General features: G+C 39.6%; 2 protein-coding genes across 3 annotated transcripts; one reads left to right on the forward strand and one right to left on the reverse strand.

Annotated features, from left to right (window-relative positions):
* Window positions 1-602: 602 nt before the first annotated feature.
* Window positions 603-10,786, reverse strand: morn5 (MORN repeat containing 5). 2 transcript variants are annotated; one of them, XM_032539080.1, is made up of 5 exons: window positions 10,436-10,786; window positions 10,132-10,279; window positions 7,714-7,825; window positions 6,992-7,123; window positions 603-779 (listed from the first exon to the last, which is right to left on the reverse strand). In XM_032539080.1, the coding sequence occupies exons 1-5, from the start codon at window positions 10,480-10,482 to the stop codon at window positions 661-663; spliced, it is 558 nt and encodes a 185-aa protein (XP_032394971.1). In that variant the 5' UTR covers window positions 10,483-10,786; the 3' UTR covers window positions 603-660. The 2 variants fall into 2 exon arrangements, with proteins under 2 accessions (XP_032394971.1, XP_032394970.1); XM_032539079.1 differs by lacking the exon at window positions 603-779 and adding an exon at window positions 4,226-5,093.
* ndufa8 (NADH:ubiquinone oxidoreductase subunit A8) lies at window positions 10,780-16,795 on the forward strand. Its single transcript, XM_032539089.1, has 4 exons — window positions 10,780-11,017; window positions 13,104-13,267; window positions 14,994-15,159; window positions 16,288-16,795. The coding sequence occupies exons 1-4, from the start codon at window positions 10,967-10,969 to the stop codon at window positions 16,423-16,425; spliced, it is 519 nt and encodes a 172-aa protein (XP_032394980.1). The 5' UTR covers window positions 10,780-10,966; the 3' UTR covers window positions 16,426-16,795.
* The last annotated feature ends 10,312 nt before the right edge of the window (window positions 16,796-27,107 follow it).

Below are 27,107 nucleotides of genomic sequence, written 5' to 3' on the forward strand. Positions count from 1 at the left end.
TTCTATGTGTTTTGTAATTATGCATGATGTTGTATCCTTTAATTCTTATTTTTGTGGATAGTGTACAGTGTGTGTGTGTGTTTTCTGAGAATGTGTTTGCCATGAAGCAAGAATGGTGCATCATGGGAGAGATTGTCTTTGTCCAAAGGACAGCTGCCTATAAAATACTTAATGTCTTATTTATAAATGTTATTTTCAACTTTCAACTGGTGAAGTTGTTTGGATGATTGAGGGGCTATAGGCCAACATATCCTATTCTAAAGACTGATTATATGTTAAAGGGAGAACATGATCCTCACACAGCCTGAACATTAGCAATATAATTTGCAATAGCCTACGTTGATTTGGAGACAATGCACGGGTCATATCCTGCTAATATTATACATTTAGTGCCAACATATGACTGACTGTTACACTTTGCAATGATGACCTGAGGCATGAAGCCTATAGCTTACTGACACATAGACTATGAATGTCATAGCGCCTTTATATTTATTATAACTGACCATGTAGGTCTATACAAGGACTGAAATAGGTCAACATAAACATGTTTTTCTTTCAATATTTGTCTCAAACAGACATATAGCTCACAAGACAAAACATTTAAAACATTTTCTGTAGTTTTAATAGGCTATACATACAAATAAAGTAATAATAATATCAGTTGATATTGCTGGTCTCTTCAGGAATTGTTGCAGCAGACATTTCAGGATCAACGCCAGCCACCTCCTCCCAAGCTTTCCGACAAGTCCGCACTATCCACTCATGTTCAGAGTCATCTGTTGGAAAGATTTCATTTGAAATGATTGAGAATATGTGTTCATAGTAGGCTATTGGAAACAAAGGCTGCAGTAAAAGTAAATTGTTTTGTTTTTGTAAACGTTTGACCTATGATTAAATGAGTGAAAAAATACAAACCGCGCAGACTGAAGTGTAAAGGTAAAGCGTATAAATCAAAACCCTAATAACCAGGGGCCTGCATAATTAAACCACAGGCCATTTTCTGTGTGAGGCTGCAACAGTGAAGTGCCATTCAAATCTCGGCTAAATTTGTCAAATCAAGATAAGCTTGACAATTAGGCGAAAATAACTTCTCAGAACCACTTCAGACACTCAATGAATAATAACCCCCAAAAAATAGACACCGATTTTTTTTTTTTTTTTAAACCGAAACGACTGCCAGAGGAGCTGATAATAAACCAGTTTTGCATTGTTAAAACTGAAATGAGTAGCTAATTGCAGGGGAAGTGAGCTTTCTCTGGAGCGCTCGCAGCTGCACGCACTTGAGCAGCACGCGGGCCTCACCCCCAGGTTCCACTGCGCGCGGGGCTCCATTGTACAGGGGAGCAGGTCTGCAGCTCTCGGACTGATTGTGTGTAATTGCCCGGCGTCAACACTAACAGCCACTTCACGTAGAAAACACCCCGCTCCTCGCTTTCTCTGTGTGTCTCTTTCCTTTCTACCTGTTCTGATCGGGAGCTCAATGGAACGTATACGGGCCTATCGGACACGCGGACAGCTGCCCGCAAACAGTCTTTGTGACGCATTTGTTAACGGAGAAGGTACTTATTGAAGCCTATACGTCGTTACGTTTAGACCTCAATTAACAAACCACTGCCTTAATGATAATTATATTGTGACATTTTCATATTTGCTGTAATTCTGCCCTCTTGAGATTGTATAGCGGCGTTTATCTCAGGATTTAAATCATATGTAATTGGTACCTTGGGTTATTTGAGGGCACAGGTGGCTGGTATATTAGGTAATTTCTTGCAATCTATGGACAGCAGGACTTTTTTTGTGATTTACCAGTTTTTGTAAGTCAATACATTTAACTTATAGACCTATCTAATGATTCTTCATCAGTTCTGTGAATATTGCAGGTAGACTGATAAAACCAGAAATAAACACATCAAATCACACTATGGTATTTTAAAGTAAATGACACATCACCTTTGTAGGGAAAAGTTCAGGCGCCATTTGCACCTTTAGTGGAATGCAGCACACTAAACATACTTGTTTATTAGATATTTGGTTGATATCCATCTTGATTGTAATAACCTGCATGGACAACCTTTTTGCAATGTACACAGGAGCGAGTGTTGTGTGTGTGGAAGCGATAATGGCACCTTGTTAAACTCTGTTGATCTTAATCCTTAAAATACACTCTAAGGGAAAAGTGTTTCCTTCCAGTCCAATGGGTGTGAATTAACACACACACACACACACACACTTAGTACCATACTTACTTAGTACTATATTGATTTGCAGAAGAGATGATCACATTCTGCTGGACTTAGTATTAGTACAGTATTCACAGAAACAGGAGAGCTATGACACGCTGTGATGTCAAAATCTGAACCTGGTCCACCAACCAAGGAGCTCAACTTAGTGGATTTATTTAGGGTCATATGTGCTAATATAAGTGCATTTTGTGGTTTCCAAGCGGAGGCCCCACAGTGCAATCAAACTTACCTAAATGTGAAAGCTCAAATAAACATTCAAATGCACACGTATAAGTCATCTGTCTTCAATTCACTGCAAGCGGAGCAGCCTTTGCTTTTGTGTCTTTTGTGCTTAATAGAGAGAGAGATGCTGATCTTTAAAGTTATTCATCTATCTGTCACAGTGCAGAGGATTAACATGCAAATTCTGTTTAATGGTGAATTTTTTGTCTCTAAGATGTATGAAAAATTAGAGTTTCAGGAAAGGATATGAATGTGTTCCACTCCCCAGGGCCTCAGCTGATTTTATCTGTCTGTGAAACACCTCGGCTGGATGGGGACAAAGGGAGGGGCTGTGGTTTGGTCACCAGAGGTGTTTTCCTTGGCAGTGGAATGTTTTCAGTGTGGAACTCTTTTCTGTGCAGAATTTCAAAGGGAAGCGGTTATTCCAGAAACAGGAAAGTGCTACAAACAATATGGCAACACATGGCCCCTGCTGGAGCTGCTGCAGCCTCCTGCACTGCTGCCGACTGTTGCTGCCTGTTGCCAAGAGACGATATACACAACTGACCGTGTGTGTGTGTGTGTGTGTGTGTGTGTGTGTGTGTCTTTGTTTGTAATAACAGTAACCCTTAATCAGTCAGTGGTGGAGATTTGATTGTGCAGATGTGGTCTATGTATCGTTCCCCTCATTCCTCTTTAATTACAGTTTTAGAGTAATGCAATTTTTTTTTATTTTTACCTTCAAACTTAAGTAACAATCTTCATCAGCAATGACAAATTAAGATCAATTATGTGTCTGGAATTTTGAAAGCGAGTAAAAATAGCCTTCTGGAGTTGTTTGTTGATTATGTGATTTGTGTTTCACGTTTACAGTAATCGTTTCATTGTGTTGTAGTCTGTTGGCTTTATTTAAGATGGGCTGGTTAACTATGACACAGTGGGTTGATAGTGAGTGGAACTACATGTTGTAATGATCTTAAAAAAAAAATCATAATTCAAATTTCAATCATTGAAACGGCTAGACGGGCATAAAAGGAGGGGCCATGGTTTGATCACCAGAGGTATTTTGACTAATGGCTGTGGTATTAAATTGGACACTCATGACGAAGGTTGGGAAGAACATCATCCAGAAACAAAGTCTGTACTTCCGAATGTTCCTCTTTCACAACCTGCAATCACTGATGTCACTGACACACACACACACACACACACACACACACACACACACACACACACACACACACACTAAGACCTTCCTTCCTTTCTGTCCCTCAGTATTCTTATAGATTTTTTTAAACTACTAAGAATCTCTAAACCCGTCATCCAAACCAATCAGCGAAATATTGGTTTGGATGATGGTGTGACTCGCTGCTTCTTAAAAGCTGTAAACCCAAATGAAATTTGGAATTGTAGATATCAAATTAAGCAAGATTCTGTGAGTGAATTACAATTCTTTCCTTGAAGATAAACTATTTATAAAATAAATAGTTTTTCAAGATAAAGTTCTCCCAAACAAGAAGATACAGTAGGAAGCAACGTCCAAAATATCTCATGTGTATCAGTAAAGGAGGGCACTTGTTATCATCTATCGGTTAAAAAATACCTTTTTCTCAGAGAGTAATTTTAGTTAACACCCATTGACAACTCCTCTAGTCCATGTAAATGCTTCCTTGTCCTTGCCCAACACCAATGAGTAAAGTAATGTGTTTTTGCAGGACTTGCTGAGTGGACCAGTTAGAACTGGTCTTGGTCTAGTGTACATTGGTTTCTGATATACTGAGCAGGCCATTAAGATCATCCTATTTTTTGTTAGTATTTTTTGTGTTACATTCATTTAACACTTTTATCCAAACTGACTTGTATTTGGGGAGCCCTTGGGGTTTCAGTGTCTTACTTGGACATGTACTTTGACATGTGGAAACCACCAACCTGACAGTTAATGGGCTCTTTGAAGTAACTGTACCAGGATCAGTATAGTATTTGTTTCAGAGATGTTGCATCTTACATTTAACCCTCTGGACACATCTGTGATGGGTGGTTCCAACTGACACACTTACTATCATCACCCTCCATTTCCACTATCCTACATTTTTACATGGCGTACCAGTATTATTGACATCCCTCCAGACATGCATGCAGGCGTATCAGAAGCTTCTTGATGACAAGAAAGCGGTGTACCTCCAAAAATAATCTTTAACCTCTTGGGGGATATTAGCAAAGGATTCTATTGTTTTGCTACCTGGCACAATGCCAGGAAGGAATATTTGTCCATGTTAGCAACAGTAACTGAGCAGAGAAGCTTCACAATAGGTCAGTTTTGGCCAGTGAGTAAAGTTAGTCTGAGATTTCCTACCAATGACGTTCAGTTCAGGGTGTAAAACTTGAATCGTCTGTAGTTCAAACCAGTTCAATACAAATCATGTTTGCAACTTTTCTAGATGCGAGGCTTTGTCTTCACAGGCTCAGTTCTACCTTGTCCTACATCCACCAGCTGTAGCGGCTACATGGGGAGCACCTTCCTCTTTCCTCTCTGTAGCAAGTGTCCCCCCTGGGAGGGAGGGTCTGCCCTGTGTCCCATCATCCTCATCCTGGACGGAAGCCATGAGGCAATAAATTCTGTCTTCACACCCACTTTGACAAATGTGCCTTGAAAAATAAAACCATACAGGATACAGGAGCATTCTTCTCAAGAACTGTATACCAAGATAAGAGGGAGAGCGCATATAGGTAGTGTTTGTGATATATTGCACAAGCCACTTCTTGCAAGTAGCTCATCTTAATACAAATATACAGCCCAGAAATATTTTTTTAGCTTAGGGGAGCTGGTGAGTCATAGCTAAAATTCTGACATAATTATATCTTGACACATGTAATCTTGTAATGTTAAAGTCTAAATCATTGAATGAGGATCCAGACACTGATTCTGTAGTGTGTCCAATTTCTGAAGATGGAAGCATACCAAAATATTGTCTGATTTGTATGCTTCCTGCATTTCTGAAATTAATTTACAATAGTTCTGCAAGATTGTAAAACATCCACATGCATGTACCAGTAATAAAAGCTGGGTTAGGTACTGTACAGTATGTTTCAGATAAAAAATGGTCCTGTCAAAATACCTTTGCTGCACAGCAATCCAACTGGACTTAACCCTAGGGAGCCAAAAGCTATGCATTTACAAACTGCATTCACAACCCACTTCCTAATTCGCAATGTTGTTTCTTGATGTAAAGTCACAGGAGACATGACGAGCAGAGGATGTCAGAATTTGGGAATTCCTATCTGGACACCTGACAGACTGCATTCACTTCAAGTCAGGAGTTCCAAAACTGGGCACCCGTTCAGTGGAAAAATGTGTCTTGAATTTTCCACTTTTGACAAATAACAAAAATGACTACAATGGCCTATTTAAACATGCTTATCAGATGACTTGTAGCAATAATCTTCCATCAGAGAATCCAGGGTTAATCCATTTAACATCACTCCATAAGTTCACTGCTATCAAATCCCACACTGTATGCTTTCATAGATGCAGTTATGTTAAAAAAAAAAAACATGCAAAGACAAAGGCCCTGCCTGAGACTCATTCAATTCAAGAGCTTTGGTATGTTTCAAAGTATTTTCAGAAAGGCCTTTTCTGTGGCCTGTTCTTAAAAAAGTAGTGTCTTCTTACACAGAACTTTTATCTTGTATAACAAGACAGAAACAACAGCTCGCTCAGTACTAATTTGGCTGATTTGGCTTTGAACTCTTGGGTTTTACTGATGTATAGGCCGAAGTGTGAATTTCTTTCTTTTAATAATTGAAACAGGATTTGCCTGTTTATTTTTAATATACTGAACAAAATTATAAACGCCACACTTTTGGCGATCCGAAAACCAGTCAGTATCTGGTGTTAGGGTCAGGGTTGGGGTTCATCCGTGAAGAGGTTTTCGGACACTCCATTAGTTTGGCCATAGGTGGATATTACAGCACACATGCTCTGGAAACAGGTTTAATCACTAGCTACATAACTACTGGAATTTGTAAGTGGTGCTGCTTTATTAAGTTACTATATACATTTAACATACAGCAATTTATCACTGACAAGGTGCTTTAGTGGACATTATTAATTTGAAATGGAAATTTGTGTTTGCTCTTGACTTTCATCTTTCATTTTCTTTGGCACAGCAGCCTAAGATGCCTGGATATTACTCAATGCTCAGATGGAGCCAATTTGCCCTAAAATTAGAGGAAACAAAAATGTGCAAAAACTAGAGCAAAGTAAGCAGTGAGAGAGGTACGATTTTGATTCTGATAGAGATGTTGTGAAAATGTGAGTATCCTATCTGGATTGCAGTACTTTAGTTCACCTCACAGTAAGTACATAATTCAAAAATATGTCCAGGTTGGAAGGTATTATTTAGTAGCAAAGGATTATTATTACAAATCAAAGTAAGTGGTTACATGAACACTGTTAGAAGAGACACCTCCTACTTGCCATCGCATCTTTGGTGTCACAGGCCAGGGCTAGCACAGTTAAAATAACAAGCTATTTTGTGTCTCACCTGCATTCCTGAGGAATCTGCCAGTGTGGGAAGTGACAACTCTGGAATTGGGGTCATAGAAACCATCTCCACAATCGTAGCTTCCATCAGGAATGAGGCGTGGCGGATGCAGATCAGTTAGCTGAGATTCTCCTGTATGAAGGAAACAGCCGTTTTGTATTGAACAGCAATCTTACGATGTGTACTACTACTAACACAATTCCTTATTATTATGATTTTGTGTTCAAATCTTAGCCCTTTGAAATGGTTTTAATGAGGCCATGTGGATTGATCATCCATATAAAGTGAATCTAAAGTGAATCTATTTGTCAGGCCTATGATGGACTCTCAAAAAGCAGCAGTAATAATTACTACTTACTACATTATCTAGCTAGCTCCCAAAATCTGGAACATGGACTGAAATAAAGAAGAGCTGTCCAGATTTAGCTCAAAAATATATCAAGCCAGCTCAGTTATTCTTCTTTGTGACACGCATTCAGTACAACGATACAGAGAAGTAAATCTCTGACCACACTAAGCAGCATTTTATTAAAATAGAACGTCAAGTTATTGCTTTGGGTGTTACTCCTTTCCTTTCCTCCCATGCACAGGTTCCCAATCTCAATGTATTAACAGCGTTTGAACTCTAGGCAATGTTCATCATATTTTCAAGCTAAATGATCTGTTTGATTGAGATAGAGAGGAAATGCTGTCAACTGACCGAATAAGCAAATAAATCCAACCTGCAGGTCTGAGTCCATTGCACCTCTCACTGTAGAAGCGCCTGTCGTAACCATCACAGTAGTCCCAGTCCTTCTCTTGGTACTGCAGACCATCAGCAAAGGTAAATGACCCCTTGTGAAGAAGCACAATGTTGAAATCACTTTTCTTCTTCTTCTTTTTTAACCAGAAAACATAATTTTCAACTTACCTCTAGTGGTGTCTGGCCATGGAGACAATTTTTTGATATTTACATCTTTCACCACCACTGTACAATTGAGTGTCATTTGTGCTCCTTAAAGCAGCGAAAAAAATGCATTTGAAAAACTCAACAGCAATGCCATGATGATGTTAAAGATAATCCACAGACCTCACTGTTGGCAGTTTTCCTTGGGGCTATTCTTGGCAGAAAGTAAAAACTGTTGAAAGCAAGGTCTGGGGATTATCCTACGTACCCCAGACATAGTTTCTGGAAAGATAAGATGCTGTTGAGGTTTCCAAATGTCACTTTTCAGTGCTTTAAGCACAACAAAACAATTTAAATTGTCTTCCATTGTTTTAGGTTTAAGGCTGAAATATCTCAAATCCTCAGCAGATAAAACCAAAAATGTCTGCATAGATATATACACCAGGGGAAAGTGGAAAAATATGTCTTTTGGGTGAACTGGCACACTGTGTGTGTGTGTGTGTGTGTGTGTGTGTGTGTGTGTGTGTGTGTGTGTGTGTGTGTGTGTGTTTGTGTGTGTTTCTTTGGGATGATACAACTGTGTTATTGGGAATGAAAAATAAGCATACATTGTTCAGTAATCTGGCAAAATGTAAATGTCAACAATATCATTTGCAATCATGGAAATGGAATTAATTCTAATTATATAAAATGTTTGAGTGCTTACTTGGCAGGGGATCAAATACAAATTCAAAAAAGAAGAGAAGAGAGACCAATGTTTAATGTGTAAATTTGTACAAGACATGCTCGATTTAGCATGTCTTCTTGCTAGACCTTTCTCACAGACTGGTCGTGCAGGAGAAGCACAGCAGCTTCACTTAAGACTATGTTTAAACGTGGGCAGCTATTTTCATAAACAGACATTTCAACCTCTCCTATTTCAAAAATAACATTGTGCACATCTGTCAGTTTTTTAGAAAAGTGCTCATTTACACGTACCCGTGTGCCGTCAATGCAGTCAAGAGCATGCCAAACCTGTAGGTGGCAGTGTGACGAGAAGCTCAAGCCCACATTGGCCAATCAGAATCCCAAAACATAGCAACAACAGCAACAAATCTCTTCCTCTCTCTTCTGTTCCTCACTTCCTCGGCTGCTTAAACCACTGTTTGTCTCAGTTTACATGCAAACGTGCAAACAAAGATTTCAAAAATCTCCACTATGGCCGTAGTTTTTAGAAAGACTCGATTTCAGAAGCAAATTCTCTGTTTGCGTGTAAACAAAGGGTACAAACGAATGGAAATGTCTCTGTTTGTCATGATAATCATGTAGGTGTAAAAAGGGCCTTAGTGTCCAATTAATTAATTAATTATCCAGTGAGCCAGCATGCACAGCACCTTGGTCCTTGAACACCTGTGGAATACATCCTTGATTAATGTTATTCATTACACCTGTGCTTTTGCTGCTATGCTGCGTCAAAATGTCTACAGTTAAAAAAAAGTTCTATTTACTTGCATAAGACATAAATAGAAGTTGCTGTTAATCTTATGTTGGTTATTTTTGGCTCTTTTATTTCAAAGCCCTTTTTGATATAGTTTAGAGAAAAACAGTTGCAGTGACATTTACACCTCAACCACAAGATTTCTAATAAAACATTTATTCTTGAATTTGAGAGTTTCTTATACAGATGCATATGCAGTGGATAGAAACCTTTCAGGGTAATTAAGCTAGTGCTCCTTTAAAATGCTTGTTTAATTTGTTTACTGAAATAGGAAAAAGAATAATGCAGGATACTCAACCCCCCAGGCAGAGTTGGAATTGAGATGTGCAAGTTTCAGAATAAGCTATATGAGCTACCAGATATAATTTCCAGAGTATATTGAGTGGTTTAGGTCTATTTTGAATGGAGATAGGTTTTCTTGGGCTGCAATGGATGCAGGTGCAGGGTAGTCTGTGCCATGATTAGTCATGGTTTAGAGCTACTACCATTTTAAATGAACCACAACTGAAATAATGATAATAATTGGAGTGATCACTGTTGTGGCAAAAGCCTATGAAAGGTAGAGAGACTGTAGCTTTGTTCAGGAAAAAGGAGAGAAACCTAATAACTATGACAATAATGGTGAGTGATTTCTAAAAGGGACCAGATGTAATATCAACTATAACCAATGTGAAACACATGCATGTGGATGCATATATTCTGACTTGCATACATGCATGCATACAACACACACACACACACACACACACACACACACACACACACACTACTCCTCACCTGTTTGGCTACGCCGTTTTCCCAGGTGGCCTCATATTTACTTCCATTTGGAAAGTGAAGAACTCCTTTGCCGTGGAACATCCCATCTTTCATCTCTCCCTCATACTTTGTCTCTGTGGGAAAGGTGTACTCTCCTTTTCCATCCATCCTGAGGTAGAAAAGAGACGGTCACACAACAACTTTTGCTCTTCATAACGTTAGCTCAGCAAACCTGAATCAACGGTGTGTAACGTTATAGCGTTATATATGTAGGCCTATGTGTTGTATGTCGTGCTGTCTTTAGAGTTACATAACAGACATTTACCTGCCATTTTTCGTATCTCCTTTGTAACTGCTTCCGATGAGCTCCATTACTACATTGACTTTCTAGCACCCTGTCTTCTCAAAATAAACAAACAAGCACACAAACCAGGGATTTATCGACTGGAGCAAGACTGTAAAACGGTCAAGTGTACCGTTACCATGGCAACAGAGAGCCAAGCCAGACTACCACTTAAACTATTCAACCTGAAGAGCAATTGTTTGATTGCATGTCACAGTTTTATCATTTTAACAATTTCAAAATTAAACTTGACAAAACTAATAACAAATGTATCCAATTTATTCTTCTCTATTTACAGCTCCTTAAGTGCGCATGCCCCAGCGGCTCTGGGATTGGTCGCGATTTGTTGCGTCATCAGAATGCGCGTCCCGGCTGACAGCAGCCAGCAGGCGCAGTAAACTGACCTTCTCTGCGGCCTCGTCGCTCGTCCTGGAGCCAGACGAGGACCTTGAATGTTTTTTCAGTAGCGGTATTTGATTTTCTGAGTTGGTTTTATTGCACAGACATACAGCCATGCCCACAAAACTGGATGCTCCTTCACTGCAGGAGCTGAACGTGGATGAGGTGAGTAGTTTTTATTGTTTAGCTTGAATGGAAATCATAGTAAGACCGACCATGCTAGCTAACAAGCTAACGTTACTAGCTAACGATATCTGCTGTGTTTTTCAAGATATGCTCAGTAGTTTATATCTTTTGCCGCTGGTGTTACGTGCCTTCACTGCCGAAACTTGGTAAGATAACGTAGATTGATAATAACATTATACATCCATTAGTAAATAATTATAAATGCAACTGAAGTTGGTAAAATCCTCGGCATCTCTACGAAATACACCTTGGCAGTATTAGACAACAGACAGTGTTAACCTTCATTAACGTTGTATCGAGCACTTTATGGTCTGAATTACTTCTTCAATTAACCCCAAATGGCAACAGTAACTTTCCAATGGCTGTCCCTAAACAAACCCTTGGCCGGTTTATGTCAGCAGCAATGCTATGTGCCACATTGAACTTGTCCTTGGAAGACAGATGTTGGCTGGCAGCAGCTTGTGTTCCAACACAAATATGGGTTAAAATATCAAGCATAACATATGTGCATGTAAAAGTTTATTGTAAATTCTGTTGTTTGAAAAAGTGTTTTACAGTTACACTGTAATGCTTCATGCTACTGTGCTATTTTTGCATTTGAAGTATAACTGGTTCTTGTATTGCCAAGGACCTCATACATTATTTTTATATTCTTATAAAGAAAGTTTGATTTGACAAAATCTGCTTTATTGTATTCACTCATTCTCAATATTGATTATTGTGCATGAGACTATAATTGGCTTAAATTACAGTATTACATTTGTAAAACATATTACAGATCAACACAGTCCAAGAACCTAGAAACAGCCTTGTAGTGAAAGATAATTTAAAGAGATCCCGGACTGAAAAATAAATGGTTATCCTCTAACAAATACTTCAGACCTCATAGCTAGCTTAGATCACTGGGGCTGGATTAAAATAATCGGTTCTCCAATTAAAATGTATCTTTTGTTTTAGTGAACTAATATCGATTCACAAAATTCCAAAATCTATTTTTTTTATAAATGTATGCCATTCCACCAGGGATGTATAAGTAAAATGTACTTTAAACGACATTTTCGGGGGCCACTTCTTAATGTAAACATTAACCTGGTGCATTATAAAAATATTTGAGGGTTGCATCTTGCTTGTACAATTTACAGCAGAAGTTTCTTAAGAATCTGTTTTATATCCACGCAAAGTTGATATTGCAACAGAAATTTCCATAACCTAATTGACGTCTAATTTAAATTTAAATAAAATCTAAAAAATAATTGTTTTGGGACCTCGTGAATCGGAATTGAATCGATTTGGGAAATCGTTGGTCATTTCCAGCCCTATGACTCACAAACTCTATTATTCATAGTCTTTTTTAATACACAAGTTTAGTAAATTTTATACAACAGGTGGCTGAATAAAACAACCTGGGAGTGTTTGGAAGTGTACTTTTCACTATTGGAGCTAATCTAGAAGTTTCCAGCTGCTCCCAGTTAAGTGTGATTTATGCTTCTGTGTAAAATCTACGCCGTGGCTACGTTCATAGGTACGTGGAGACACAGTCCTACGCCGTAGCCTGATGTGCTTTTTTTGAAAAAATTTAACTAAACTTTGCGGCAATGCATGTTGCTTGGTCTTGGCTTGGTTGTGTTGCATTTCCCCTTACTCTTTTTCTGGTTCTCCTTCTCCATAAACTTCATGAAATCAAAGAGAGGGTTAACTTTTCCCGCTAAAGATTTCTCACAGTGGTCAGAAAACGAAGGGGAGACACTTTGTTTCTCTCACTATGACTCAAGAGTGGGTACTTGCTTCGAAGCTACCACACACTCCCCACACACGCATGCCGGCCCTGCTATTTTCCTTAAGAGATCAACGCGTGCACAAGTATAAACTTCAGGCCACTTACGTAGGTTAGGGCGAAAGCTCTACATAGAGCCTTCGCACAACCTTAAGTCAAGCTTTAGGCTTAATACACAAACATTTTTTTTTAAATGCCTTAGTGCATCTGCTATTGGTCAATGAATTACTTTTTTACCCAGTCTCGTTTTTTTTTGTTTTTTTTAATGTGCCTGTCCCTGTTTCTGTCCAGATCAATGTGTCCTCTGCAGTGCTGAAGGGTGCTGCCCACCATTTTGGCTCCCAGTGTGACAAACCCAACAAGGAGTTCATGCTCTGCCGCTGGGAGGAGAAAGACCCCAGAAAGTGTCTAGAAGAAGGGAGGAAAGTCAACGAATGTGCACTAAACTTCTTCAGGTAACACAAAGACACGTTTTTTTTTTAAACTTTCTGGCAACAAATACTTTGGTTTACACACCCAGTTAAAAAAAAAAGAGTTAGTTCATCAGATGTACAGGTAACAGTGGATAGGTTAGAAACCTAGCGATTAGACATAGTTAATACAGTTTTGGAGATGAAGGCTGCCACAGCGGTGTCATCTGCAAAACCTGTGGTCAGTGAGTGATCGAAGATGTGGCTGAACTTTGGAGCCAGCTGAAGGGTACAGAGTTTGAGAGACCATTTGAAACCTTGGTCAAGAGTTTTTGCATTTCTTCCTTTGCGATGGACATGTGGGTAGAAAATGTGCTCGGAAGTTGCAAGTAGTCAGTCATTCTTCCAGAGGTTACAGTTGTTAATTTCACAGTTTCCTATCCTGTAACTCTTCCTGCTAATATGATTTTCATTCCATTGGCTTTTGGCGGCAGCGAGATGAAGATGCTAGTCTTCCCTTGCCAAGTAGAATGGTTTGCGATTTAAAGCTAGTGATGTGAGGGTAGGACAGAAAACATCGGAGGGTTTAAGATAACTTGTCATTTCTTGATGTTTATAACACATTAGTCTTCCATGAATTCCTATCCACTGTTGCTACTAAGTGCACTGAACCTAAAGTGGTGAGATTTTGTAGCTGAACGAGATGTCTTTTGGTTGTCTGCAAGATATTAAAGACATTCTGGGTGAAAATGGAGTGAAGATAAGTAATTAATTTGCAGACAACTTCTATGTTTTTGTGAATGTGAACACAAAAAGAAAGCTCCAAAATATTGCCCAAAAGAAAGTAAAATGAAGGTGAAGGTCTTCACACACAAACACAACAATAACACCCTGCACACACAGTGGGTTAGGCTGTGAGTAGAACTGAAGGTTTCATATGATGGTTAAAGACATCTGCTGGTTGAGTCAGTATTTATTCTTGCAAAGCTTTTTAATTGATTATCTTCACTTATTTTGTTTTTGTAAGAATCTATTTATAAGTGGTTTTCTTGCATTTTTGGCTATTGTATAGGAATCAATCAATGAGTTAAGTACAGAGTTTATTGTGTCTATAACACTGTCATTGGGGACTATTTGGTGAAGTGGTCTGGGGTTTTTCACTCTGCTGTGTCTGTTTTAAACTGAGGTGTGTGGGTGTGTGTGCGCACGTGTTGCTCCTGGTTCTCAAAAAACACAAACAACCGACACTTTCACCCCAAAGATAAACTGAGAGTTACTGTGAAAGACCAATACCTGTAATTATCTTAATGAGGAAAGATTTGTCAAAAGCTGTAATTGCACCCAGGATCTGGTTTGATTCTTCGGTGCTTCTGGCAACTGCCAGACACCTTTAGGAGCACTTCATTCACATCACCAGTTCAGAAAGTTCTTGTTATGGAAACCTGTAAAATATTTTTGAGAAGTCATAAACCTCAATTTAATAAAAGTTTTTGACATAGTTGGAGTGTGAATTTTGGATCTGAGCAGTTGAAAATGCACGATGAAACTGCTTGACTTTGGAAAAGGTGTAGGAACCCTGTTTATCATTTTTATGAAATGTTACTTTTGTCACATTATCTCTATCTCTCTAAACATATTGATATTAATAAATGAGCGTTTTAAGGGTAATAGTTCCTGCTCATGCATAGGAACTTAGTTTTCTGGACTGTTTTCATTTTATTCTTGCATATTTGATTCAGACTCAAGTCTCTGTTTTCACTCTTTCTTGTAGACAAATCAAGGGAAACTGTGCAGAGTCCTTCACAGAGTACTGGACCTGTCTGGATTATTCCAACTTGGCGGAACTGCGCCATTGCCGTCAGAAGCAGCAAGCCTTCGACAGCTGTGTCCTTGATAAGCTGGGGTGGCAGAGACCCGAGCTGGGAGACCTGTCTAAGGTGAGACTTGGGAAGAATTGACTGCAGTTGCAATGTGAGCAGCTGGGTTGATGGGCTCTATTCTAGCAAATTATGTTCTATGCAAGAAGCTTTGATTGCAGCTATGTAATGTCTCATTCACACAGTCTCATTCAGCTACACTTTTGAGCAGGGAGGTTTTTCTTTTCATAAAATTGCCAGTTTTAGGGGCTTGCATAACGCCCTCAAAGCACTAATTAGGTAGCAGCAAAAGAACAAGACCAACAACTGATCCGGACTATAGCTTTTTGGACATTTATTTCTGTAGTCTCTGAAAAGACACTTGGACAAACCAGGGAATCTGTGAATGGTTGTAATTAACCTTCTGCCCGTTTTGCACTTTTCCAGGCACAACTGTTCATGAAATCAAATCACATGAGCAGGCAAACAAAAGAACAGAAATCTGACTTGAGATCAGTATGAAAAATGTCCAGGTTGACTGTTGACTCACTGGCTTTCTCTGATTGCTTAGCTATATAAAACAAATGAAGAAGACGTGTTTGAGTGGATGGGAGTAAACTCATTTTCTAAGTAGGTTGAAAGAGTTACCCATTCAGGTTGGGAGATATCCAATCTTGGAGAAAGACAATAGCATGACAGAAACGAAGGAAGAGAGTAAAGGAAAGACAGACCGGACTCAAAAGTCATAAAGAAAGTGCAAAGGTGGAAAAAGCAGGCGAGAGGATGAGGGATATGGTGGATAAAGAAGAGCCAACAGGAGTTGTCTATAATGATTTAAGGAAAGAGGTCAAGGAGAATTTAATGAAATAGACAAGTTGTCAGCAGAAGAAACTTAACTGTTTATTTTTTATTTTTTATTGATTAGATCATCTAATGTTTTTTAAACACTGCATTTGGAAATGTCTGTTTGCTTATTCTTTGATTCATGGATATTGGTCTCAACTTTACCTACACATATATGTACAATTCCCTAACATATGAAGAATTTGTGTTTCAAGTCAGTTGTTTTGATCACAATGTCAAGAACAATCGAGCCCCTAAAACTGAGCATGTCCACTTAAAAGTCCTCGCAGGGTGCTAGTATTTCAACTTGTTTTCACGCTGTATGTCTGACAAGTCATGGGGTTGCATGTTCCTTTTCTGTCTTAGGTGACCAAAGTGGAGACCCAGCGGGCCCTCCCCGAGAACCCCTACCATTCTCGACCACGTCCTGAGCCCAACCCAGCCATCGAGGGAAAACTGGAGCCTTCCAAGTATGGCAGCAGGTTATTCTTCTGGAACTGGTGAGGCAGCTCCAGTCGGTCACCATCCAAAGCCATGGGCTCTGTCCAAAAACATCTAGACTACTTGTTGACCATTGACACATCAATTGTACTCTCAGGTGCAGACACCAGCATTAGGGATGCTGGTTTTTGCACCGTTTTTCAAATGTGTGAGATCTGCGGGTTGGTTTTGGACAGGGCTCATGTTCTAACTGTCTCTTCATCGGCTGTACCTCCAGCTTTGTCAAACACTTTGATAAAGGCAGGACAAATGTATTGTGTGAACAAAGTCCATGTATCATACAGCTTTCCTGACCACCTCTGTAAATGTAATAAGTGAACAAATGCAACATGTTGTTATTGTTGCTGTCAAATAATAAAAAGATAAATTATAATTCAGGATTTTATTGTCTTTAGTGATTTATGGTTAAAGACTCAGTTGCCTTAAAACATTAAAAGGATGTCCTAATGTTAGAAACATCAGCTATGTATAGGCTTTAAGTTGCCAGACACAGTTCCTTCAGTATCTGCAAAATAATTGTAGGCAACACCACCGTGTTTGCACATCTGTGTTTTGTCAGAGTGTGTATTTTCAGACTGATGGAGGGTGAGGTTGGAGGTCAATGTTCAGGGTCATTACCTGCAGCCAGAGAGAGCTGCTTCTGCTTCCTCCTTTTCTGCCAGCTCACTTCCTGGCTTAAACCTGGACTGGAAGAAGACTATAGGAGTCATTTGGAGATCCTCAGTAAAAGTGTGTTACTGCTGCCGACACGCGTGTGTACTCGTGACCTGAAATTGAAGGAGATGATAAGCCAATTCAAAGACATGCTGACCTGTGGAACATAGTGGACTGTGCCAATGCACACACATGCACTCACGTACTACACAGACTTCGTCCAAGTATAAGTAACCATTAAAAGCTCAGATTTTGAGTCAGCACACATATCAGCTGTTTAAAGACAATATTAGTTGTCGTGATTTGATTTGCTCCACTACAAACGTCAGTCAGGTTGAGCCTTTAATCTATGTGCCATGCGGTTCATTTCTTTGGGGACCAGTAGTAAAGCATGATTTGACAGCTTCCTCATACTCCATTGCAGAGATGTGGCCCCAGTGTATTTGCGTATGATGTAAACACACACTGCACAAAAATAGGGACTTGTTTTATAACTCATAGAGGGCGACAACCTTCGGCTGACTGTCACTTTTATTCGGAAAATGTAAAAATACACTTTCTGTTGCTTATTCTAGATGTAGCATTGTTACAATTCCTGTTGAATGGGTCTTCTGTACTGCATGCTTTCAACATTTTCCCACAAATTTCTTTTTATCCCACAGACAGCATTTCAACTGGACATAGTCTCAGCCAATTTGTCAAAAAAATTATTGTCAAAAAAACATTAATACATTTCCAGTGTGGACAGTAGCTCCGTATATGTATGCAGGCATGAGGGTGCATGTCTCGTTGTTTCTTTAGTGCGTCATTGGCAGTAGTTGCCGAAATCCCCTCGCAAGGTGTGGTCTAGACCTGCAACTTGCACAGGAAATGCCTGACAGACCCTCTTCTGACCTGGACAAGGAGAAGGGAAAGGAGGTGTGGACAGAAGGAAACATGGAGAACAACGGGGCGTGGACAGACACGAGGTAGCAAGTAAGAAAATATCAAAGTTGGTGAAGAAGAAGGTAGGTAGAAGAGGGATGAAAGGAGAGAAATTAAGGAAATAAAAGAATCAAGAGTTAGAGGGAGGTAAGTCATTAAGGGAACCAAAAGGCAGGGCTAGGAATAAGTGATATCCAAAAAGGGCAAGGTGGGAAATGACTTGAAACAGACAGAGTAGGGGCTCGGAGGTTGTTCAGTGGCTGGCGGTGAGGCCCCAGGGCTCGTGGCAGGCCTGTCTCCATGCGACTTGCAGGAAGCAGAGGGTCATCGTTTGACACGGCACCGCCACAGGAAACGGGCTCTGGCACAGGAAAGAAATACAATACAGCGCTTTCACAAAGCTACAGCCCGCCTGGGAGCCCAACGCGATAAAATACTCAAACAACTTGGCTTGTTGTTAACACATGACTGTCAATATTCCCATTGTTCAGCGTGAGGTTTGACATAATAAAATAAATGTTTGAAGTGGTGATGAGCGCCAGCACTCATAGCTGGTAGATATTTCATTTCATTTCTCTTCTATAATTTACCTGTTTATTTTCCAAGAGCAAAATTGTGGTAAATGCATCTACAGTGTTCAATAAAGATAGATAAACAAGGGCTGTCTGAAACCTTATGAAGAAAATTCAGATTTTCTGGAAAACATTACTAATGCATTTCTTTAGTAACGGTAACACTACAGTGCACTTCCCGTCCAGGAGACGTCTTAAGAGCCACCAACATGAGGGTGCACTTGACTTGAAAAACTCTAAAATGTAGGTGTCTTTGATTTGTTTATGTTGGTGCGCCTTCCTTACCATGTCACTCTGTGATCTTTAGACTGTAGACGTTGAGTGCTGCTTTCATGTCTCCTCTCATCCCCCCTTACTGCGTAGGGTGGCTTTGAACTGCCATGCAGGTTACTCTATGTATAAAACACACCCACAAGCCACAAGTACCACCACTGCATCCACGACCACCACTCACGGAGATTAATACACACAGACCTTCAAAAGGGTAAACTCACACACATGCACATGTGCTCACTCTTACATTGTTGTTTTTAATCTTTGTGTTTTCTGAAAAATCCATGCAGGCACATTTACACGAGACAGAACATCTCAGCCAAGTAGGACCAGCACCGCCTAGTTTGTGAGGAAGTGCAAATGAGATTGGCTGTGCCACTATCTGGTGTTCCCGGACGCTAAGCAATCTCACTATTTGCCAAAGTCAGAGATGTGGTGGATAATTAGACAAGAAAGAAAATAACACAAATATATATGTCCTGTCTGGATGGTATGTTATATGGTACGTATGGTTGTTTACTGTGTGGAAAAAAGCAATTTTTTCTTTTTAAAGCTGTTTTGAGCTAAATTGCTAATGCTCTTTTTACTCAAACTGGACTTGAGCTGTTTTGATAATGATAAAATAGACTCGATGGGAAAGAATATTTATAGGATCTTTTAAATTTAGTTTTAAACCTGTAATAGCTGAGGAAGTGGAAATAAGATGTGACCACAACACTGACTTATCACCATTTACATCAATATGGCAAACTTGTTAGCAAACAGTCTCCTATTTAAATATCCAGCAGATACAGAGCCACTTTAGCATTCATTTGGAGTTGTGTTTCTGGCCACCCAACACATGTACATCCAGTATTCACATTGCTTTAAGCTGGGTTTTTATTCTCCACTGACCCCTGAGAGAAATATCTGACTCTTTGGCTGCTAAATGCTTAACTATGCTTACGAGCATGCTGGTTACTTCTATCTGTCAGGTGTTGTAAGTCTTCTTGTAGAGCTTTTTCTCTGACAGCTGCCTCCTGCGGCTGCAAATAAGGTTGACGAAAGCGCTGAGAGAGTGACCAAAAGAGGCTCTTCTTTATCCACCTCATCCCTCATCTTCTCGAGAGTGACCAAAAGAGTAAAGTTGGGGCAGGAAAACCAAAACAATGAGCTGAAAGAGGCTAAAAAGCTCTGTAGAGCTGAGGTGAATTGCAGATTTGGGTCATAATTGTCTATGGGGCACTATGAGTGACCCCTGTCATATAATACCTAGTCTATTTCCATGATGTTCCACTTCCGAGATTGTTCCGCTGCTGCCGGAAATTTTCGCCAGATTTTACTTGTCACCTCTTTTATGAGAGCTATGGTTAACTGCTCCTCAGATCTCTGCAGTATAAATAGAAACCGCTATATAGACTATGTGTTGAATCAGAATTTTATCCCACCAAACAAGTTCCCTCCGAGACTATTTTGCAGAGGCTCCGCTGCCCCATCCGGTGCTTAGCGCCGCCCGAGATGATTGTGGTTGGTTTAAAGAAATGGCAACCAGAGCACGTTTCTCTCCAATCCCAGAAGGCTGTGTGAACTAGCCAGACCCTCCTTCGCAGCGCTGTGCAGGAAGGTCTGGCAATGTGAGACTACATTATACCTTGTCATTTGATCCATTGTCATTATAATATATATATATTATAGCTGCTTTAAATAACCTCTATATTAATGTATCTTTTTTGAGGATGGTTTGTCTTTATCCATAATCCTGCTTCACACTCACATATTCCCACAGCAATTGGGAAAAGGTGGTTGCTTAAATTTATTAGACACACACAACACACACACACACACACACACACACACACACACACACACACACACACACACACACACACACACACACACACACACACACACACACACACACACACACACATAGACCATAGGTCCTCAAAGCCTTATATCTGTCTGGTGACAGAGTGACGACCATGACTTGTGTTTTGCATTCCAGCCAGACACGCTTCACAGCCGCTCTTTCATGCTACAGTTTTGCCCAACGCCTCTCAATGCGGCGCTTAAGATAACATTTAGCAAATTTTAAGGTTTCACTCAAGGTGTTAGATGGTCAAAGACAAGACAGAGCAGGAGTTCTCTCGCTTCACAGCACACTAATGAAGCTCAGTCACACACTCACGGACAAACAGTGAAACCCACTGTCTCGTGCATGCCGATAAACACCCTTAAACAAATGTGCAGCAGAAAAGACAAATGCAAGCACGCACATTACAGTTATGGTAGTGACAAATATCCTCCCACCATGTGTGAGTTGTGATTAAATCTACAGGACACAGCTGGCATTTTTGTCTTTGAGAATTTACAGTATTTACTGTTTAAGTTTGTTGTCATTGTAAGGCATGGAGTAGCATTTTAAATGTCTCCACCCAGACATTAAGAGAGGTTTTCTGAGGGCTCAACCACTTCTGCCTCTGTGTTTAAAAATCAAACTCCAGCCATTTATTTTCACTGCATGTTTATTCTATTAGCTTAGCAAATGGACTAATGTGAAGTATGTGATGAAACGAGATGTCTAAATGACAGCTTACGCTGTTGTCACACAGCTTGACACAAGAAGTTGTGGTTTGGGAGCCTTACAGTACTGTGTGTGTGTGTGTGTGTGTGTGTGTGTGTGTGTGTGTGTGTGTGTGTGTGTGTGTGTGTGTGTGTGTGTGAGCGTGTGTGCGCGTGTGTGCGCGCGCATGAGTGTGTGAGCGTGTGTGTTTGTGCATATGTGTTTGTTGTGGGTGTATGAAAATTGTAAAGTGCTCCACACAGCCTTAAGTGTTTGTGTGTTTGTGCATTTTTTACATTTGTATGTGAGTAACATTTGTGTGTGTGTGTGTGTGCATGCGTGGTATAGCTCCTTCTGGGCTGGCCTGTGTTTATCTTGGCCTGATCCCAGACCTTCATCACTTCTCTGCTGATAGCTCCATTCCTCCATCCCTCTGTCCCTCCGGCTATTTACAAGTCTACCGCAGACTGCCTTTCCCTGCGTGCCAACATCCAATACTTTTTTTCTCCTCTCCTCTCCTCTCCTCTCCTCTCCTCTCCTTCCTTCCTCTCCTCTCCTCTCTCTCCTCTCCTCTCCTCTCCTCTCCTCTCCTCTCTTCTCCTCTCTTCTCCTCTCCTAATTTGCTTCATCTCAGACTGTTTCAGGGCTTTTTCAAAAAAACTTTTCTGTCAGCAAAATAGGTTGATTCCAGCCAAATTGGAGTGTATATGCACATCCACCCCTTTACTCATTCTTTCCTTTGATTTATATAAACATGCAGTATATGCATGTGTCTTGTTCTTCTCTTTGTAGAGGCAAAAACGTAAAAAAGTATGTATCTTATATGGACTTCTGAACAATGAATTATATGCTACATGCAACACATAATTAGATGACTGTGTTTTATATTTTGCATTAGTCTTACTTTGTAAACTTCCATCAAATCAAGTAAAAAGGTTAAGAATTTTGCTATATTTTTTATACTATCTACTAAAATGAGTGACATCTAAAAGCTTGGCTATAGGCCCTTTTCAGAGCAGACATTTTGACTTGTCATAGCAGGAAAAGCACAGGTGTTCAGAATCAGAATGAGAATCAGAAATACTTTATTGATCTCCGAAGGGAAATTCTGTGTTACAGTTGCACAACTAGTATATATAATCAAGTAGAAATATAAATAAAGAAATATAAGGAGTGTGGATATGTACAGTATTTACATAGTTAAAGGAGTGTTATGATATGGTATTTACATAATTAAAGAGTTGTAATGGTGAAAAGTAATAATAATAATAATAATAATAATAATAATAATAATAATAGTAGCAGTTGTGTATTACCAACAACATTACCAATAACATTACCGATGGCTCTGCTCTATTCAAGTGTCCCAGTAAGCAATAACAGTGTGACAGTAAGGCAAAGTGTACAAAGTTAATTCCTATTATTTACACATAATTTTGACTTCAAAAAAAGTTTAACATGAATAACTCAATAATTCAATGTTCAAGCCGTATCGCTATGCAAGGGCCGCCTAAAATTTCTTATTTACTAGGTCAAAACTTTGAAATTTGAATCATTTTGCTTTTAAGTCTTGAATCAAATTAATTTTGGCAGCCAAGTCTCAAGTAAGTCAAGTCTCACCACAGACACATCTCAACTCTCAGGTCCACTGAGCAGTCACTTTACTCTTGTTAACCCTTATCTTTCTGACAGTACCACAGCATCAAAGGGACTTTTACTGAAAGATATATCCATTTCATATAGTATGCACACTCACAGTACACAGGCCAGCTGACACACACACACACACACACACTCACACACACACACACACACACACACACACACACACCCACACACACACACACACACACACTGAACTCCAGCCAGCAGTTATAATCCTGCAAGTAGCCAGAGTTGACTTATTCCCATACGCTGGAAAGCTGATGTCGCTCTAATGCTGTTGTGCTTGTGGTTTCTGCAAGGTATACTGAAGCATTCCTCCGCCGTGCGCTCATCTAAACAAAGCTAGTTAAAAAGGACGCACAGAGGCTCGGGCTACACAGTTGTGGCGGGTCTCCTCTGGGTGGCTCCTATCTGACAGAGGGCTCAGAGAGTCTTGGGTTTCCTACGCATGTCAAGGTAGGTTAGCTGTTCCCAGTGTCGGGCTACTCTGAGGCCCTGGTGGGCTATCACTCACAATGGGCCCTCCCGTCTCTCTTTTTCTCTTTTCCTCCTTCCACGCCCACCTCCCACTTCCCACCCACCACTACACTGACGCACATGCTGTCTTCTGGCTGTCGTTCCAGGTTTACATGTCAGGGTTTGCCCTTTTCCTGTGTCTCTCAGACCTTATATCCCTTCTGTCTAGCTCTTTTCTTTCCACTCAGATCATAGTGTGTCAGAGTTTGGCCCTCACTTGTCATCTTTAATTTTTCTCTCAACCCTAACATGCATTAAAAGCAAACTCTTAATGTTCTCTAATTGTCTGCAGTCCACAATAAGCCACAGTGAGAGCTACATTTCTTTGCTGTAGGTGTTGAGGCCATATTGAATCATGTTTTGTTTTTTTTCCCTAAAGGCTGCAGCCCAAGCACGTCTTTTCAGAGACCGTTAATGTACTTTGAACATATTTTATTGTTTGAGTTGTATTTAAAGTAAGCCAAGGCCAAGCAGAAACAAAAGAAAACACCACCTTTTCTCACCTCTCAGTCTTCTTTGTCTTGTTTAGGTCACTGTGAGGTAGTGTGAAAGAGTCAGTCCAGTCCTCCCATCTCACATGTCCACGCCTCAACACATAAATAACCACACCACTTCCAGGTTTACCGAGCCTGTTAGCGTCCTGCACTACACAAGCAGAGCTACAACACTGTTACTTAATTGTGAATGCAGGCAGTTTGTGAGTCAAAACTAAAATAACTTTTTGCAAAAGAAAAATAAACTGACAGGGATTTTTCCTGAGAGGAAACCTTTAGTTTACTATATGACATGTTTCTTAATAGTGCTAAAGTGTTCAGTGTTCTTTAAATAAACAATGTGGAGTTTTGCATAGTGGGGCATGAAAGAATGCAGGAGTCTTGCTGCCCCTCTCACACATGTCAGCAATTTGGCTGCCTTGTGTATTTTGGATGTTGAAAAAAAAAAAGGAACATTTCAAAGTAAACGAAAGAAGGAAAGTCTTATCCGCCTGGCAGCTGCGCTCCGGACCAAATTGCTTTCAGCTGATGCGCTGCAGCTCAAACTTGCTTGGGTAATGTCAAGTGATGCATTGCAATACTGAGAAAACAACACAGACAAAAAATAAATAAAAAGGAAAAGAAATGCTGGAAAGTTCCAGTGCTTATTCAGGCAAAGCCCCCCCCCCCATCAAGCAGACATGCTCGGAACATTTTTCTTTTTTAAAATTGCATCTAATTTTCATTTATTCGTGTTGAGAGTCAAACATGAGAGATGTTGCATTGATGTAAACATTTAAAATTGTATGCACTAAAATGAATTACAAATTGACATATCATTGTGATTATGAATGGGATAAGTAATATTTGGAATACTAACAAACAGCGAGTGAGTAATATTTTTTCTTAACATGACACAGGAAAAAAGGAATTGACTTAATAAGATAAGGTTTTAGTGGGTCAAATATAAAAAGGATAACAATAAGGTTTGCAGATGTAAAGTTCATTTGATAAATAAACAAATGGATAAAAATCACTATTAGAACATCCAAAAAGCTGAGAAAATTCTTCATCTACTTCCCACACACAATGTTATCCTGAACATGATGATGATGATGATGATGATGATGATGATAATATAATTTATTTCATACATTACATTGTGTTATTACTTGATTGCATCGCCAGCTACTTGATAAACCTGTACTGAATGCCAGTGCAAACAAACATGCATGCAAACAAATGAAGGCGCAAATCAAGCATTATGCAAGATTCATTTTTCTTTCAGCATGCAGGCACACTTGCACAAATACACAGAAATAATACATCTTAAAGCCCACAAATCACAAATGCACTGACAATATACAGTATAAAGTTAGACACTTTCGACACACAAACGCAGAATAAATAAAATTAGGCCATGTTTCCAGGTTGTTTTTTTCAGCAAACTAGTGAAGATGATTGAATTTGTGTATGTTCAAGGGAGTTTAGATTTTCAGCACAGATCATTTGCGACATGAAAAATAAATATTTACACCTTGAGGTCATGACATTTCCTGCGGTGTACGACTGTCATCAAACTCACTAATACATTTTGTTTTAATTTTTCATGCACGTATTTTTACATTTAATAGAATGCCAAGGACGTATTAATTCTCCTCTATAATGGGTTCTCTGTTATGGTGTTTCTCTAAGGGAACACCTAACGGAGGGGATTTCCCTCTCAAACAGTCCTGACATACTATTACATACGTTGTTCAGTGAACCTTTCACAAGCTGTGGGGGGCAGTGTTTTATTAACTTCAATATGATCTGAGAGTAAGAGACAAGTAATAAAAGTGTTTGTTGTCCAAACAGTTTTTTTTTTTTAAATGGGGTGTTGATGACAAATCGAAGCATTTCTGCAGCAAAAATAGTTTCTGCATTTTATGTGCAAAATTATTCTGTTGTGGCAATGCCTTCCCGGGTATAATTGTTATGTTATTACCAAATTTTGGAAACAGTTCACTTTAAGTCCTTCTATTTAGCATTTATTAGCAATACATGGTTTATTACACACTAATCAATTTGCACACTGTTCATCCCCTGCACTGTTTTACACTTTGATCACTGCTGCACTTCTGTATAACTTTTTGTAAATAATCCGGAAATGTATTCCATCGCACCTGGAATATCATTACAATATTTATAAGCTGTATGCAACCCAATTTCGTTCTGTATGCACTCTGTACATATAAAATGACAAATAAATAAAGTTGAAGTTGAAGTTGAAGTTAATGTGGTTGTAAGTTGGGAATCAGTGGAGAGAGATTGGATATGACACTGGGGACTTTGGTTTTACATGGGCAGCATCAGACTAAGCTAATCTTATACAACATTCTATCAAAATTACAACATTGTTTTCTCACTGTTGTTAATTTTAGACATGAAGAAATAACGTTGCTGATGTCTGGTTCATCTCACTATTCTAGCGCTGACAAAATATTTCCCTCGTCAAGAGTCACCACCTGCACCCATGACTTTTTGAGCAAAAACAAAACACTACTTTTAACTTGAAAAAAAAATGTTGGCCAAACAACTAAACCAACCAGACCGGTCTGAGCTTGCTGTATGACAAAATTACAACAGGTTGACTTGCTCTCTCCCAGCCCCCAGATCTGTTTACATTCTGCTGGCAGGGGGATCTGGAAGTGTTTGGCTCAGCTCTGCACTCACTGGGAACTATCAGACAATTCATATTTTAAACTATTTTGATATCAGCTCTGTGGAGAGTTGCCATTTCCCTGAGAACATGACTTGCCTCTGGGCTCTGGGGCCTGTTGCACCGCCAGAAGAATAAACAGAGGCAGGGAAAGAGAGAGGCGGGGAAAGACAAGAGAGGCTGATGGGAAGAGAGAGAGAGAGAGAGAGCACAGCCAATGTGTTCCTCAACTTCTTCAGTAAAAACAAATATGTTTTAAAAAGTATATTCTCACTCTCTGCTGCAAAGAGTCTCACGATTCTGAGGATGAATCCTGTGTAAGCAGACCATGTAGAAAAAAACAGGGTTTGTTAAGAATGAGGATT

Source organism: Etheostoma spectabile, chromosome 16 (assembly GCF_008692095.1).
Source record: "Etheostoma spectabile isolate EspeVRDwgs_2016 chromosome 16, UIUC_Espe_1.0, whole genome shotgun sequence".
NCBI classification, from domain to species: domain Eukaryota; kingdom Metazoa; phylum Chordata; class Actinopteri; order Perciformes; family Percidae; genus Etheostoma; species Etheostoma spectabile.